The sequence below is a fragment of the Blennius ocellaris genome, assembly GCF_963422515.1.
Source record: "Blennius ocellaris genome assembly, chromosome: 12".
Classification (NCBI taxonomy): domain Eukaryota; kingdom Metazoa; phylum Chordata; class Actinopteri; order Blenniiformes; family Blenniidae; genus Blennius; species Blennius ocellaris.
Window position 1 is genome coordinate 20,580,999 of NC_137661.1, and position 17,679 is coordinate 20,598,677.

At 42.3% G+C, this 17,679-nt stretch overlaps 1 protein-coding gene across 2 annotated transcripts in view; it reads left to right on the top strand.

Moving 5' to 3' along the window:
- dab1a (DAB adaptor protein 1a) overlaps window positions 1-17,679 on the top strand; it is a gene marked incomplete at both ends in the record, with an annotated part of 58,595 nt that overhangs the window by 23,797 nt on the left and 17,119 nt on the right. For both annotated transcript variants that reach the window (XM_080506803.1, XM_080506804.1), the window contains 5 exons: window positions 8,021-8,152; window positions 14,419-14,538; window positions 14,970-15,008; window positions 15,462-15,524; window positions 16,984-17,037. In XM_080506803.1, the coding sequence (XP_080362929.1) occupies window positions 8,021-8,152; window positions 14,419-14,538; window positions 14,970-15,008; window positions 15,462-15,524; window positions 16,984-17,037 (408 nt within the window). The remainder of the gene's footprint in view (window positions 1-8,020; window positions 8,153-14,418; window positions 14,539-14,969; window positions 15,009-15,461; window positions 15,525-16,983; window positions 17,038-17,679) is intronic.

The following is a 17,679-nucleotide window of genomic DNA, read 5'->3' on the forward strand; positions in this document are numbered from 1 at the left end:
AACGAAGTGATATACTTGACACTACTTGACCAACTTCTACTGACAAGACTGAGGACAATACATAAACACACAAAGGAAGTGGAGAGACAACAAAGCTCAACTGACAATACACAAATGTAATTGGGGTGAGATGCATGGAAAGAGCCTCAAAATACTACTAGTGAGTAATTGCACAGGAAAACACACCAGAGGCATGGAACATGAACTTGACAAAGTAGACAACCATTAACGACGATCCAAATCATAATAGTTACATAATCCAAAACATGATTGAACAGTGTCCACAGAATGTCTTTATCAGAATGGGGCGAGTGGACAGGGTTGCCCGGGGGGGCATACCAGAGGCAAGGTTAAAGGAATGATAAAGCTCTGGGGGCAGAGCAGGAGGCTGGTGGCAACGAATGCAGAGCCCCACTGGGGCTCAAGATGGAGACATGGCCACAGGAAAAATCCTGCTGGGAGTCGGATTTGGGAACAGACACACAGGTCCTCTGGGGCCGGATGGAAGTCGGATACAGGAAAAGACAGAGGTGGGTCCTCCGGGACCCCATGGGAGTCGGGCACACAAACAGAAGGAAGTTGGTCTCCGGAACCTTCTGTGAGTTGGATATGGGAAAAGATGGAGGTGGGTTCTCCGGGACCTCCCCATAGTCAAGTATTGGAACAGACGGAAGTGGGTCTCTGGGACCCTCTGGGAGTTGGATACAGGAACAAATGGAAGTGGGTCTTCCATGCATCCCAGTTGTCACATTTGGGAATGGGTCTCCTGGGAACCCTGAGTGATGGGCAAGGAATCAAACAGAAGAGGGGCTACCCTGTTACCCTCAAAGTTTGGCACCGGAATAGACAGAAGCAGGATTTTGTGTCAGAATCAAAATCAAGGGAACAGATAGAGGCAGGTTCACGAGGACCACCTCAAACACGCATTTTAGCAGACACTTGGCACTGTCACGCTCAGAAACAGGCATGTTAACAGATGGAGCTGGGTCTGCTCAGACCCCTTCATAAAAGTGGCAAGAAGAGATGGCGGTGGGTCCCAGACGGCCACCTCAAAGGGACGTGAAAGTTTTTCAAGAGCAGGTCCTCCTGGACCACCTCAGAGGTGGTCACGGGCAGAAACAGAGCTGGGTCTCATTAGACTTCTTCATCAAAGGGTACGGAAACAAATGGAGTGGTTCTTTATAAAGCTATAAAGGTGGGTTAACCAAGACCACCTCAGAGTATGAAATCTCAGAGTATGAAAATTGATGGAGGCGTCTCCACCAAGACCACCTCAGAGACAGACTGAGCTGGGTCTGATCAGACTCCATAATCGAAGGTACAGGCACATCAACACATGAATGGAGTCTACATAGAGCCTCTCTGAAATGGGCGCAAACAAAAGCAGTTGGGTCTTCCAGACCCCTCTCAGAGTTGGACATGGGTACCGACAGAGCTGCCTCTCATCAGACTCCATAGAAGTGCAGAGAAACAAAGGGAGGTGGGTCTTCTTGGATCGCCTCAGAGATTGGCATGGGAATAGGCATAGTCGGGTCCTTGACCACTGTTTTTTTGTTTTTGTACTTAACTGTCTATATGCAGCTCCCCCGAGTTTGACAATCAGTGCAACACTCTTTTTTTTCTCTCCACTTCACAATGAGTTCTGAGAATCACTCAATGGTAGCTGTAACTCAATGATTTAGTACATTTGAAACAGGTTCCCATAATTTTGTCATTTTGGTTTTAAATGTTCTTACTCATATATCCTCTGACAGATATTATCAAGGCCTAATCTCCCAACTGGCCATACCTGTCATTATGTCCTTGAGCAAGAAATATGACGCCTTCATTCTCCACAGCATGGACATTTCTGATCACTGCACAAGCCATTATGCCTTTCTGTATTAACAGCGGAAAATGTGTGTTCCTATTGAATTTCAGTCAGTTGTTAAAATAGTTCTTTCAAAATTTTTTGAAGTGGTTGGCTCAGTGGGCTCATTCGAAGCTCAATGAAATATTCTATTTATTTAAGTGTTATATTTAGTTTGCAGCTATAACAAAACAGCTGTATTGTTAATACATAATACAGCATCTGCTGTTGTGTATGTTGTGTAAATATGCAGCTGTAGCTTTGTGGCTGTGAATGAGTCTGATTGCATACAAGATCTGTGTGAGACATAATGTGAAGCTCACTGCTACACATCCTGCATTAGTTGCTGAAATGGTAAGCCTAAGGTGTACTTCAACAGCAGTATGTGTGTGTGCGCGTGTGCGTGTGTCCATGTGTCCGTGCAAGTCTTTGAGTGTGCGTGCCTGTGGGGAGAGAGAGAAACCCAGCAGTAATAAAGAATTGCAGAAAAAGTCCCAAATACACTTGCATAGTGGCCACCCACATGGCCACCAGCCACGTTCATTTATTACCAGTCCACAGAACCCCATCTTTTGATGCCTTCACAGAACAAGACAGATAGGGAGGAAATACAAAACCAACAGATACATATCGAAGTAAATATACAATTCTGAAGATGAAAAGAAACAAGATAAGGGCAGAAGAGAGAAGGCTGTGAAAGAGATTAAGACAGTAAAAACGTGATGAGGGATAAAGACGAACAGAAATAGTTAGAGGTGGAGATTCATTGAGCATATGTCAAAGTAAAGCTCTCTACAGGGAGACCTTGTCCTTTGTCTCCGCACATTAATATTAACTATAGAGATATGCTGCCCTTACTATCAGTCCTTCAACCACTTGTAATGGCTCGAGAGGAAGGGAGAGAGATAGAGGGAGAGACAGAGACAGAGAGAGACAGAAAGAGGGAATGACTCTGCTGAGGTTCAGGGATCTTGACAGTCTCATTCCCCTCCTGTGCATCAGTCAGCCAGATGGGCGGATGGATGTATGGGTGAATGAATGGATGGATGGCCTCTCTCTCGGAGGAGGGAAGGTCGAGCAGGATGGAGGGAGGTGGTGCTTGAGATGGAGGAGAAGAAGAGGAGAGACATTAATCTAACGGAGGGCAGACCAGCATATCTCTCTCGCTCTCTCTCTCTCTCTCTCTCTCTCTCTCTCTCCCTCTCCGCACATACACACACAGAGGCCTGCACCACAACACTGTTCAAGTCTTTTTGTCAGTGAGTTCTTGACCACATCAGGTCAAGAACTCACAAGAGTGACAGACTGAACTTGTCTGCTTGTCAGCCTTCACACTGCTCCCCCAGAGCATCAAACCAGAAAGATGAAATGATTCAAGTCTATCCAACTATCTATCAATTATCTATCTATCTATCTATCTATCTATCTATCTATCTATCTATCTATCTATCTATCTATCTATCTATCTATCTATCTATCTATCTATCTATCTGAAAAGGAAAAGGAAAAGGAAAAGAACACTTTATTGATCCTTCTTGGGGAAATTACTTTCCAAGCCTCCTTCTCTCACCTCTCGGCCACCACTGCCCTTCATATGATCTATTTGTCCTGTCCTGTTTTCCATTGTGCTCACAGGCCATTCAAAATATTATATCTGATTGACAGTTGCAAGAGGTGCTTGTAGTGACATCATTTACCAGAAAAAGCCACAACAAAACCAGGTGCCTTTGTATGAAAACACTGAGCAAACAAAAATACCAGGTAAATAGGAAGTCCAGATCCATTTTTGGATAGTTACTAAATTTGACACAAACAAAAATGGTGATGTGTGTAATCGTATTTTCTATTTGTATGGGGCATGTTTCGTCTCTGTGGCTATTCTCTGTCACACGTATAGAAATTGAGTTAAAAAGAGGTATTTTGCAGTACGGTCCATTGTGTGTCACATGCATGCATGTCTGTTTGTAGTGAGATTCTTGGTATCAACAACTCCTGCTTTTTGTTAACCCATTTCAGTGCAGATCTAATGCCTCCTGACCTCAAACCAGTGTTTGTAACCGGAGCTTACTGCACTCTGCTCTGTGGTCCATCAAGATTTGCTGCTGAAAGCCAGCAAGGCCACAACGGTGCTCATAATCCTAATCTTCTGCTTTAACTTCAGCCATAACTCTGCTGTAAACCGAGGTGTCATGAAGGAATGGCTAAGATAGAGCAGCACAAAACTTGATCTTATCTATCAGTACCCATACAGATAAAAACCTCATACCTACCTATAATCACAAGTTATGAAACAAACCTAAATGTAGACAATAATCTCAACAACTAAGGGGGGTATCCAACATAAAATCAATAAAGTAAATTTTGTATTGACAACTTAACTTTTGTATATATAAGTTCTGCTGCAGTCCAGTGAAAAACTGCTAATCATTAGTTCACCTATAAAACCAATGAATCCTTAAATCAAGGTTGATATAGACCATTTTGTCACTACACAGTGTTCACTCTTTCAAGTCATTATTTTTTTGTGTCAAAGTTAAGTCCAATCTCAGTGCTGTCCCACAAAGCTGCCTTACTGGACAGCCGCTGCAGGCCCTCAGATGATGTCTCCCCTCCAGGAGGAGGATATGAAGCTCAGGGAGTAGAGCCAGTATCCTCCTCCCCTTCCTCCCAGGATAACGGGCAGTTTCTTGGTTCATTGGCGAGTAACTGCTGAAGGGCATCCTGTCCAGAGTCCCTGAGAGACACCAAGAGTATGTGTCTGTACGTGCGTGCATGCATGCGTGTAAGGGAGATTGCAAGAGAGGAACTGATAGTGCATATCAACAGAGCTGGAGAAAGAGAGAGAGAGAGCTAATATCGACTTTTCAGGTACACCCACCTGTTTTTGCAAACAATAAACTTCCCCAGAGAATGCATCTATTTAAGCAGCTCTGAGCACCATTTGATGGTAGAAGCTGCTCGACATGTTGTCTCCAGCAACAGCCTCCCTCTCGGGAATGAATTTTACTATTCTGTCCATCATTCAGAGGATGTTCCCAAAGAAATATTTACATTGCTTGTGTCGTTTTGGAAGAATTGTCTCATAGATGAACGTTGACAGATTGTCCCTGCTTTCTAGATGGAAGTAATGACTCTATAGAGGCTGTGTTTACAGCAGAAGCCACAGGTGGAAAGATTATGATGCCAAATGCTTCATCAAGGTCTAGTTAATGCAGATAAATGTGTCTTTCAAAACAAAAGTTTTGAATTTGCGTTCTGATTTTGCACTTGTGCAACTGAACCTAGCCACAGGACAGCTTTCTAATCTCAGAATTGGTGGTTCGTTCTACTATCTCACCTCAAGTTGATGTGTTCTTCATTTTGCACTGAACCCCAAGTGTGGTGTAAAAGCACCATCACCACAAACATGTTTGTTTCCCTTCAAAATTGTATAATCATGTTTTAAGATATTTATGAATTTTTATTTTTTTTAAATTATGGTTTTCAATTATTTGAACAAATCTGACCAACATCGTTGAAAGCAAAGCCACCCCCCCCCCCCCCCATGACTTTTCGCACCCAACTCCCGAAGCCCTCACCCACATCCTCAAGGTTTTCTATGCGGTTGATTGGTCTAAGCTACTACAAAAAAACGGAATCCAAATCCATGCAGACATTTTATTCTCTGCTCTTATTGAATTAGCTTTCCTCTTTGTCACCACACCACCCACCCAGAGATAATCAAATAACCTCTGCCAATGAGCTGCGTGCGTGCATGCATGCGCATGCTTTCACAGGCACGGCCTTAGCTGTCGTTTTCAGGTCAATCAGAGGTGATAATAGCAATCATTAGTTGCAATTATTAAATTTAGAAAACGTGACTCAGACAGTGATTATCTTTCAGCTGAGGCATTGCGTGTGTATGTGTGTGTGTGTGTGTCAGTGTGTCAGTGGCTCCATGTTAAACTGGTGTCACTCTCCTCTGCCTTGTATCACTCCTGGAAATGCTTCAGAGAGAGCAGATGTGTGTGTTTAGCCTCTGATGTAACCCCGAGCATGCATTCAAGGGCTACTCGGTCATTATGTTGACTGTGTGTCTCCGCTCCCAGCATGCAGCTGGCATAGACAATAACAACAAAGCGGACATTTAGTGTGACTTAACAGAAGGCTATTGCATAGTAAGTCTTGAATCGTGGCTGTGTGTTTGTGTGTGTTGTGAGCGAGGCCACAGATGAAGTGATCAAGTCGACAGCTTGCCCTCGCTGTGATTGTCACTGATCTCCCCCCCCCTGTCCTCAGGAAAAACAGTACCATCTGCCATGGGCCATGCCAGCTTGGCACTCCCCTCCCACGCTAAACTAGAGAGGGCAGGGGAGCTTGAAACGATGTGCCATACAAGATCTCTGCATGTATTTGTATCTGTGTGCAGATTTGAAGGAGTTTGCACAGGATGTCTTTTCCCTGATAAGGTTGAAGAACTTTGCCCATTCCTCCCTTCAGTCCTTACCATTTCTTTACACCTGCAACCTAATTTAATCATGTAATTAATGAAATATGCCTTGTAAATAAGTAATTTGCTTGTTTTTGGAGAGGAGCAAACTATTCAATTAACCCTCAGAGGTCAACCTGTTCTAGGCCTCAGACTCAGCTGGATAGTTTCTCTTATTTGCGCAATATTTCCAGGAACACTGGACTACTTTTTTTTTATCAACTCTCTCGCAAAGTCGTTTGGATTCTCAGTCGTAGAGTTGGTACTTGTTTCTGTCTAATGATGATTGTGTCTTTTTCTCGCTCGAAGCCAGTGGTCGCTCTTGTGGTGCTGTACCCTGGTACGTACCAAATTGGGAACAGAAGTTAAATCAAATTAAACACTCGCCACTCAGATCTGGTGCTCATACTTTCATTTTCACCATTGGAACAAATGATGTAAACAAAACACTTGCTGAGCATCTGTTGCCATGCATATTTTCCAACTTTAACTGTGATGCGTTTCACTCAGTTGGATTATAAATGAAAAATTTTACAAAAATTAAATGGAGAGGACTTCAATCGTACTTAATTCAGATTGCACCACACCACATTTACAAGTGTGCCAAGAGTTTCTTCTATTTTTTTCAAGAAGACTGGATCCTCCTCTTTGGTGTGCATCAGAGTGCACATGGCAGCGTTCACACTTCCACAAATGGACCGCACCAGTACAGCAATGGTAATCGAGTAACTTTCAGCGATTAACAACGATCTTGTCCATAGCTTTTTCTCGACCGCTTCCTGTTACGACTGAGTCCCGCCCCCAGGAGATAACAACGTCAACAGGACCAAGAAACCTACGGTGCTGGCTTGGACAGACATTGCTGTGCCCGTCGCAGACCAACGCTATAAAGATCACTGCTGCTGATGTACTTTAGGTCACTCCTAAAGAATCCCAGTTGTAAATACAAGAATATGGACATCAGAGCACTTTAGAGTGATTTACCTTGTTATTGTGGGTTTTTTTTCTATTGTCTTGATCCACAGCTATATAGACCATGTTTGAGTACTTACTTTGGTTATTGTATATTTTTATGTTCTGCATTGCTTTTGTTTTTATTGTTCTGGTTCAGATGTTTTGTAATGGGTTGTTTGTACTAAACTCAAGTCAAGGATGGGCTCTTTCTTAAGCTTTATCCCACATTGTAACAAAATGTTTGTTTGGCCAAAAATTTGGCCGAGCTATATTTAAACAACACTTACACTTAATGTCATGTATTACATTCCTTTTCAACATTGAAAATCGAACTTGTGGAAGCTTACAACTGAGATAATGCTATCCGAGCTTTGTTGTTGTTTTTGCCTCATGCTCAGATACTAAACTTAAAACAAATGTGAAGGTTAAATGTTGATAATGTACAAAAACAACCTCTGGTATGTATATGATCAAAGTTTTAGCTTAAGGACAAAGGGAATGAATACATGTATGAGTTGAGTGATTCTCCCAGGTGGTCTTGACAGGAAACCACAAACATCGCGGAGATCATTTGTGCATTGATCTTGAAATGTTTTTCTTTTTCTTCCTTTTTTAACCCCATTTGTTTCTGATGCCAGTGTTGAGGGTGGGGGGAAACATGAATCATGGCAACAGTTGGAAAACATTAAAAAAGGGAAAAGAAAAAGAAAAACGCGAGAGGAAAATAATTCCTCCTTTTTCTGCTCCAGGTCCTGCAACACCACCATGCAGTCCACGAGATCTCCTACATTGCAAAAGACATCACGGACCACCGAGCCTTTGGCTACGTCTGTGGGAAGGAAGGGCACCACCGCTTCGTGGCTATCAAGACGGCGCAGTCGGTTAGTATTTCCGGAGCATGTATGTGCTCTTTTAAATGTCCTGCAAGTGTGTATACTTGTCCCTCCATGCACCCTTTGTATGTAGGTTAATGTTTGATTCATCGGGGTCTACTCTCAGCAGTACAAACCTCTTGACATTTAGATAAGGACACTTGAACACCAGCTCGCGCAGCTTTGTATTGTTCATCACACAAACTGTTTACCCTGGCGCTCTCAGTCGCTTTTTGTGTGTTGAGGGGTTCAGGTTAAGTCCCACAACGGCACACTCTATATGATATTGAGTACCTCTGTTGGACCTGTTATGACTGTTGTTGCTATTGTTGTATCAGTGGGCCTGGCTTGTTTTGTCTGGATCCAGCTGGCTCACTCCGTAGCCATATTGATTTCCCATAGTGAGTCGATGAGGGTTTGAGTGTGTGTCACCAGCTCTAATGGCATATCCATCCTCCCAGGGCCATGAAACGTGGCTCTTTGACTTAGACAGATAAGCACAGGCAAGCGCACGCACACACACACACACACACACACACACACACACACACACACACACACACACACACACACACACACACACACACACACCGCACAAATAAAATAGCTGATCATAAAATGCTACACTTCCTAACAGTGGAGTACAGAGTTAAGTTCTCATCAGTTACCCAAGCTGCCATTTACAAATGTGTGCCCGAAGAAAGGTCATAATTAGGATTTGAACCAGTCATCACTTGCTCTCCGACTATCAGTCATGGAGCAGACAATGAGAGGGGTGGGTGAACCAAACTTGCGGCTGACGCTGTAATTGGAAAGTAACCACTTTGATGTGAATTAACAAAGCATTTCTGTTGTCATGAAGTTTAAGGTTGTTTCGAAAAGGCCAATTTGGGGTTACATTGAAAAGTAATTGGCTTACCACTCAACTCTCAGTCTCACCATCAGGAAGACATGTTTTATTTAGACACTTTTAAGCGCAGATAGAAACACCCTAATTGTGTAAGGGTTGAGTAAACTTCCTCTCATTTTTTGGTCATTGTTAATAGTTTTTGGTAGAGTCGCAGTTGTAGTCAATATGACTGTTTGTTACAACTCTATCATTAGTGGTAAGAACACAGCGGGATTAAAGGCGATTACATTCCAGAGCTGCTCTGTTGTGTCTTTCATTCAATCGTTCAACCTTTGTCTGTTGAGCACATTTCATGCAGGATTATGACATGCAGGGTGCTTAAAAGATGGCTGATAAAGAACAGGCACTTTAAATACAAGGCAAGAACAAAAATGCATCAAAGCCTTCAGGTGATTAATTAGATCTGGTCAAAATGACTTTGAAGTGTCAACATACACAGGACCATTAATAAACAAAGCATTCTGAATCGAGTTTTATGAATCATGTGAATATACTATAATACATCTATAACTTGAGTGTTGAGTAAATGTTGAGCTGTCCAAATACCAACCTGAACTAACAATAGTGGAGACTTTCCTGATCAGCCACAGGCAATTCACAAAGTAGACATGTTTATTTCCAGTATAAGGAAAATTACTGAAAGTTTTTGCTAACCACAGCCACACTGTGCAAGCAGTAGCATTATCACAGGAATTTAAACTATCACCTATAAATGCAGCAGTTTAGAACCTGGGGAAGAAAGTACTTATTATTGCCTGTTCTGGGTGTACCCGGCCTCCTGCAAGTGTAAGTTTGACGTCTCTTCTTTCCGCAACCCTTAGTTGCCTAAAGAAGATGTATGGCCGTATGTGTTTTTATTTTCAGTTTATCAGTGAATAATGTGAGGAGTATCCTGAAGATGTTCAACCAATAACCAACATCAGAACTTCATTTAGGCACAAAGGTTGAAATCTCTTGCATTAATATTCAGTTGGGTCTGTGATCTCATCATTTGTTCTAAAATACTGATCATTACAGATTGTATTAGAACAGTGTGTCTGCACTAAAAAAGTCTTTATCATTGCTCCATGTTAGATTCATTTGTCAGTGTTGCCGCCGGCTGTGAATTAGTCATCTGAATCAAGAGTGCTGAGCCGAGGTTATCTCGTCTCGGTGGTCCAATGCGCTGGCCACCACTCCTCCGCTCTTCCTCCGAGCTTTTTCATTTAATGCATCTTCACTTTTTAAAATTCTTTTTTTTTTTTCTCAGCTGTCTGGGTCTTCTCTAACCTAAAGGTTTTTGAATATAGAAAAACTTTAAATTCATGCGAGCAATGTGTCGAGGAGAGGCAGTGGACGTACTGTTGAAACTGATGATATACGAGCGACTGTGTTTCAGAGTCTTCTCAGCATGAGAGAGTTTACTTCATTGTGTCTATCATCAGCGTTATGGTAGTTTCTAGCAGAAAGACAACCCTAAAACAGAAGTGCTTTATGCAAGGCAGCCTTCTTGAACTCCAGTTGCACTTCACAAAGCCCCAGTCAATAATTGATTAGTTCTGAAACGCCGTTGTACTTTCAGACTCTTGCTGCAGCTGTGATCATGGTTATAAGTTGTGACTTGTCCAGCTTGTTTGCTGATACAACTTTTGTTCGACTGACAGGTGCAGGTTGTACAAGGTTGCTGTCAGAAACAGGGAGCAGGAGGCGAGCTACTTGCTATTGTGTCGATAGCTTGTTTCAAGCTCTTCTGCCACTTTCATTGCATGTTGTCGTGATTAAATGTTGTATTTTGATTCATTATGTGCAGCAATATTATTTACTGGCACAGCCTGGACCATACAACCTTCAACTGGAGTGACGTTTTTGTACTTTGTACTTTAACCACGACAGAATAAATACAAGTTAAGTTAAAATTGTATAAATTCATAGAAAACAATAGAAAGCAGAACATTCCTGTAATAATGCACATTTAGTGCAATAAGAAAAGGACAAAGAGAAAGTCTGTGGAAAAGTTCTAAACATAAAATATTTGTTTCTCCAAGTGAATGTCAGTAGGCTACAGTTGAAGTAAAAAAAGAAAAAAGATTGAACTCGTGAACTCAAAAGCTCAAAGCTACATCATGTATTTTTCCATTTGTATTTCTGTTGAGCTTTTGCTGCAGTGAGGAGTTGTTTGTGTTTCACTGTTCGAGAGTAAAACTCTGAGCAACACATTTCAACATTTAAGGCTGATAATCAGCTCACTCCTAATTAATTCAGCAGAACAGTTGTTCTGCACATCAGTCCGCTTATTCTTCATGTAAGAAGAAATCCTCTCCACAAACTATCAGCGGGATGCTTGAGGGCTTGCTGTGTGAGTCCTGAAACACGTTAGCATGTACAGCTTGTCTCGGTGCTATTGGATCCACTGAGCAGTTAAACTAATGAGCGACATCGGGCTCACTCTGGAAGCTGAAAGAAAGTCAGTTGTGAAGAAAAATTTCCTTTAGAAATAGAAACAAATGGCAGTGCATACCAAAATTAAAGCAACAGCTTGGGATCATTCAAACAATAAATAACATATATAGTCCACTGGAAAGAGAAACATATCTATTAATCAATAACAAGTTTCATTTCACTTTTTGACAAAACATTTGAAACAAATTGCTTAATTGTTGTAATATATGTTTTGCATTTGACAATATATTCAGAAAGACACATAAGTAACACAAAAGTAAAGAAGACAGTTAAACATGCAGAAATGTGGATTCTGTTAGATATCAAGTTCAGTGGAGTTCAGTGGGATGTCTGAACTTATACATCCTCTATTCTTTCAGTGTAGACAGTCCAGTTTTGCCACTTACTGACAAGGATCGATCTTTTGGACCTCAGACCAAAGGTCATCCACTCCAACTTCTGTGTGATTGTTTTTGTGGGCTTTTCTTTCAGTCATTCCTCATAAATACTTATTTTCTCAAAGCACAGGAAAAAAGGACCAGGACATTGTTTGTGATGTAAAAAGCCAAACTAATTTCCACTTTTAGAAATGTGTTGTTTTTTTTTCCTTTTTTTTTTCTATAAAGTCAGAATTTTTCAGCATGGCCAAAAGATATGGGTGTGATGAGCATTCATGTTCCTGTATGTCCAGCACTGTTTTTGTGGTAGAGACAGGTTGTTTTTAATATGCGGTGTAGTGAAGAAGCAAATCTCATTTTTCCTGCTGGATATTCTTCACTTCTTTGAACTTGTGGTTGCTGACGTCCTGCACATTCAACATTTATCCTCTTGTGATACTTCTAGGTTCAGTTCTTTGACCCATTTTGCTTTATTGTATCACATGTTGTTTCCATTCTGTTTCTTTAAGTTTCCTTTAGTTTAGTTTTTTATTTTATATATCTTTTTGTAGGATTGAGTCAAAATGGCTTTACGTTATGGTGGTCAAACATCAGTGGTGGTTGTGTATGCTGGACCTCCAGAGAGCTCATGCTTTCTACCACGGTTTTCTTAAAGTCTTCACGTCATAAATAATTCCTCACAGACATTGACGTCATCTGCATCCCTTCTAGTTGGCAACACCAAACATTAGCATGGGAGTTATTGTGACTTCCAATATTTATACAAGCTCAGCTGTTTGTTCTCAGGCAAAAACCCTCCGTTTCTGTTGCCATTTTATTTTTGGCTTGTTACCCGTATTTATCTGTAATCACTCTTGTCCTATTTCAAGATTGTGGGAGCCCATTATGTTCAGTCGGCTTGCTGCTGCCATCAAATACAGTCCTGAAATTCCTTTTTTTTTCTGCGATTGAGCATTTGTTACATGCTGGAAAACTGCATTGCAGGTTTAGAAGAGGATGAAGCAGTATTTTGTACAACTCTGCTATATTTTTAGAAAATGTAAAGTATTATGGTGACTGTTTTATCCTTTGTCTTTAATAGCCATGAAGTAAACAATAGAAATGACATTCGTTTTCACAGTAACTGAGCCTGAAATGGGCCCCTGTTCACTTCTGATATACTGACACTGCACGGTGTTGTGGGATACAATTACAGTGAGTTGTGGCAATATGTTGGGCAAGATTAAATGTTCTGGCCCCAGCCCTCAGTGTCAGGATCACTGCTGTGGCGACACAGGGCTCCCTTTGAAATGAGAGTGACTGAGGTTATAGTCTTCATGTGCAGCGCTCAGACTGGGATCAGCATGGCTTTAGCTCAGACATGACGAGCTGGTGGGTCAGGTGAAGCCTCTGCTCCCTACAGCCAAATTTCAGGAGTGGAAAAATGACTGGTTTCACAGGTGATGAGAGCAGAATTTTCATTTGAACTGCAATTGAAGCAGATATGAAATGTAATAGCTGTATTATGTATGTATAATCGAAATTTTTTTGTCTTGTAATTACATGGGTAATGTAACTATTATGTGCCTACAGTGAAGATCGGTCAATTCAAGACTTTCTATTCAACATAATATAAGGTGGACGACAACAGGAGAAGTCAGTATTTAGTGTCATCACCTTTTGTAATCAAGTTTTTCAAGCAATTGTGCAGGACGTTTGTTGTCTAAAACATCTTTTATATTCAAAAGGCATCTCCGGTGAATGTAGGCATGGTCTAATGTTTTTGTTTCTCGGTGTGATCCCAAACAAACTCCATGACGTGGCAGCAGGACCATATCATCTTGGATTCCTAATTCCTCTTCAAACACTGATTGCTCCTACAGACATGGTGATTTTAGCAGCTGCACTGCTTCAATAAGCATGAATAACAACATATGTTATCTACATAAATGGTTGATGGTTTCAAGAAATAATTCAATGAAAACAAACCCAGAATCAAGCTTTTGTTTTATTAGTATTTGTGTGCTGGGAAAATGATTGGTATTGAAATAGACAGTGGACATACTCAGTGTAGCTCAAATAAGATTTTCTCAAACTGTCTACAGTCGTACAACCATGTCATCCATGCACAAGTGTGACGTTACGATAGGAGACTGCAGATTTTGAGCTACAACAAGATATATCACCATGATTGCTTTCCTTTCCTTTGTGACAGACCAAAATCACACAGTGTAGATGCCCTAAGACACTGGATATGTGATCGAAATCATTGTAATCTGTCACAGAGTAAATCTACAGTCAGCCAGAGTCGAGCTGCTATTATATTTGAGAATAATAGCATTTCTTTGAAACATGCCTGAAACCCTTGCGCGCCAGCGTATGTCCTGCAAACCCTCGGCAGCTGTGGCTGCCAAGCGCAGAGATGAGTCTCGAGGGAAAACTATCAAAAGTGCCTGGTAGTCAATCACAGCAAAACTACAACAAACAGTCGTGATACAGTACTGATAGTGTGTATGTTTGTGTGGGTGCGTGCACACGTGTGTGTGTGTCCTGCGTATCTTTGTCTCTAGGCTGAGCCTGTGATCCTGGACCTGCGGGACCTGTTCCAGCTTATCTACGAGATAAAGCAGAGAGAGGAGATGGAAAAGAAGGCCCAAAAAGACAAACAGTGTGAACAGGCGGTCTACCAGGTATTCTCACAAGCCCCTTTTTTTGTCTTTCTTTTCTTACTCATCTGCTTTTAGTAGAACGAGCTTCATCTAAGGGGCTCTTGACAGACGAGTCAGGTAAGACTTGAAACAGACATCAAAGAACGACTTACAGAGCGCCAACCTTCAGACCTCATCAGTGGCACCATCTGCCCATTGTGCTTTTTTTTCACCTTCCTCTGTTCTGTCTTCTCTACATCTTCTATTTAATTTCTCTTTATCTCTGTCTGTCTGTCTCTCTCTCTGATGATTGCCAAATGATTGTCTGAACGCCGGAAAGCTGCTTGCGTCTTGCTGTGCTTTCCGCCTACTCTTTTGACTCCGCTGGCTTAACCCTCCACTTCTTCCCACTCCCCTGTCTTTTCCGCCCCTCTCCTCTCCTCTGCTGTGTGATTTCTCTTCCCCATCTGCAGACGATACTGGAGGAGGACCTGGAGGACCCGGTCTATCAGGTAACTTCCTGACCAATCACATCCCCGCTGTCACCTGCTGCATTTTTAGCCTGTCGGCTTGCTCCTCTCTGTGTGCACTGTGGGGAGACTGCTGCTGCTTGGGTACAGTGTGTAATGCAGTTTGAGACTTCTAGTTGTGTATGGGAAAAGTACAGTTGGACACCCCAAATGTTTTGGAGTGTGTAGCTGTGGATGCACGAATAGCTGTTGTTTTTTTTTTTGTTTTTTGTTTTTTTTCTCAGCTGCTGGAGGTATTTATTTGCTGCTTTCAGTTTCCTTTGTGTTTCACTAGAATCTTATTTTCTAACTGCTTTTTTAATTAGAACCTATTGACAATGCTGTTTGACTAATCACCTCTGCAGTTTTACCACTTTTCCCTCTATTACTTTATCTTTCAATTACCTTCCTGCTTCTCTCTTTTCTCCCTTCTTCTCTCCGCCGCTGATGTTGTAGTACATTGTGTTTGAGGCGGGACACGAGCCCATCCGTGACCAATCAGAAGAGAGCATTTATCAGGTACTCACAAGCTCATCTTGTTCGCTTGTGTTTTCCATAGCTTTAAACTATTGTTACTGAGGTTAAGTTGCTGACAAGAAGTTCCAGAAAGCATTTGAGATTCTGAGATTTCATCTACTTTTTACTGGCCAATCAATGCCGGCTTCGTTACTCTATAATGGAATGAATATATTGTGGTCGGCTCTTGAAATGAATTGCCTCTGTTCTTCCACATAAAATGTAGATATGGGAAAGAAATGGCCACAACAATCATAGGCAAAACACCAGCCAGCCCTCTCCAGAGGGCCCTGACAGCTCAAGCCATCTACCCGAGGGAGAGAAGCCTTTCTCTGGGTGTTCTCCGCAAAGGCATGGGTAGACCTCCAAGGGATGAGGGGGGAGGGGACGGTATTGAATGGAGGAGATGTGGAGGTTATTCCTGGCCCGCGTGGAAGGCGGACCCCCTCCTCTTTTCCATGCCTCCCCTATTTTTTTTTTCCCGAGGAGATGAAAGAACGCGGGAGGAAGAAAGATTAATCACCATCCTCTCGTTTGATCTTTAAATAAAATGGATTGAAAATAGAGGCAGCGCTGGCGCGTGCACAATCATACGCAAACAAAAACACATACAAAAACCACCTCCCCCTCCTCCCACACACACACACACACACACACACACACGCACATACTTACTCACAGGCGTTAGAAACGTGAGCCTTAGCCAGCCTCCAGCCACAGAGGAACTAATGTATGAATAAAGATGGCAGCTTCTGGAAATAAACATGTGAAAGAAGTAAACAAGGAAATGAAAGAAGGAGAAAGAACGAGACAGGCTGTGCTCGATAGATACCCACATATTTTTCATCGGCACTGTTACTCATTTACCGTTCGGTCTGATTAGAGCATGTCCAACTGGGGAAGAATAAAAACTTTTTTTAAAACCTTGTGTCAGTCTAGGAGAAGGCCATCCACAGGAATCCCAGGATTCACACATATCAGCATTTTGCTATCACTGCTCATTGTTTCTTCTCATTACACACACTGCCAAATCTCTCTGCCTGTGTGACATAGAGATATTACATGTCTCGACGTGTGTGACAATCTGAGTTATTACACGTCTGCGGGTGTGATAAGCAGCCTTATCCATCCTTACGTAGAAGGAGTCACAGAAAGAGAGGGGGGCCGTCACCGGGGGCCAATAGTCTCTAGTAGATGAGTTCTCTCGGTTGAGATTTTAATTCGGATTATCCCTAAACACACACACACACACACACACACACACACACACACGCACACACACACACACACGCACTCAACTCGTGATTGATATGATTCCTGACGCGCGATTCCTGGGTTTTTATATCGACATCCATAGTGTGTCTGAGTGTATGTATGCGTGCGTAAAGTTTCCGTGCTTGATTAATCCAGAGGTAACACACTCTCTTGGCTGTTCTTCGAATCTGTTTGGTCGGATGTGTAGGTCCCTACCAGTCAGCAAAAGGAAGGGGTCTATGATGTCCCAAAGCGACACCCAGTGAGTGACCGAGAGTTTTCCCATGTCTGACCAAACTGCCTCCCCCCTCCCACCCTCAGCCTGCCTCTCCCCCTCTCAGACAAACCTCTCAGCTCATGTACACATGAATAGAGTTTTTTTTTTTTTTTGCCTTTGCTGAACCTCGATGTTCACGGACATTATTACACAGTGATCGAGTGACTCTTTTACCCCACCTGAGAGGTTTGCTGGGATCCAGTGCTTCATGCAGTGTGCCGTACTGTTGTACATCTTGTGCTGTTGCCGTGGTGGCTGGTGCCCTCCGCCTCCTCCTCATCCTCCTGCTTGTGCTCCGTACGGCTAACTGGAATTGTGTGTGTTTGAATATGTGTGTCGTGTCAATTTGCTCAATGAAGCATGCCATGCTCTGGTTTGCCAGAGGTGAATCAAGTAAAAATCTGCATGACCTTATTACAGAGCACACCAAACACATGTTTTGTCACGCATTCTTTTAATGGCTGAAATGTCCATGTCTCAATCGGAAAAATGTGCATGGCCTCATACAGTATTTTTACATCTGTATGTCAGGATGTCTTGGAACAGTTGTTTCACCCTTTTCTCACGGATGATTGAGAATGTTTGCAGTGTGACTGTTTCCCTGTGTGCAGTTTGTGTGTGGTTTAC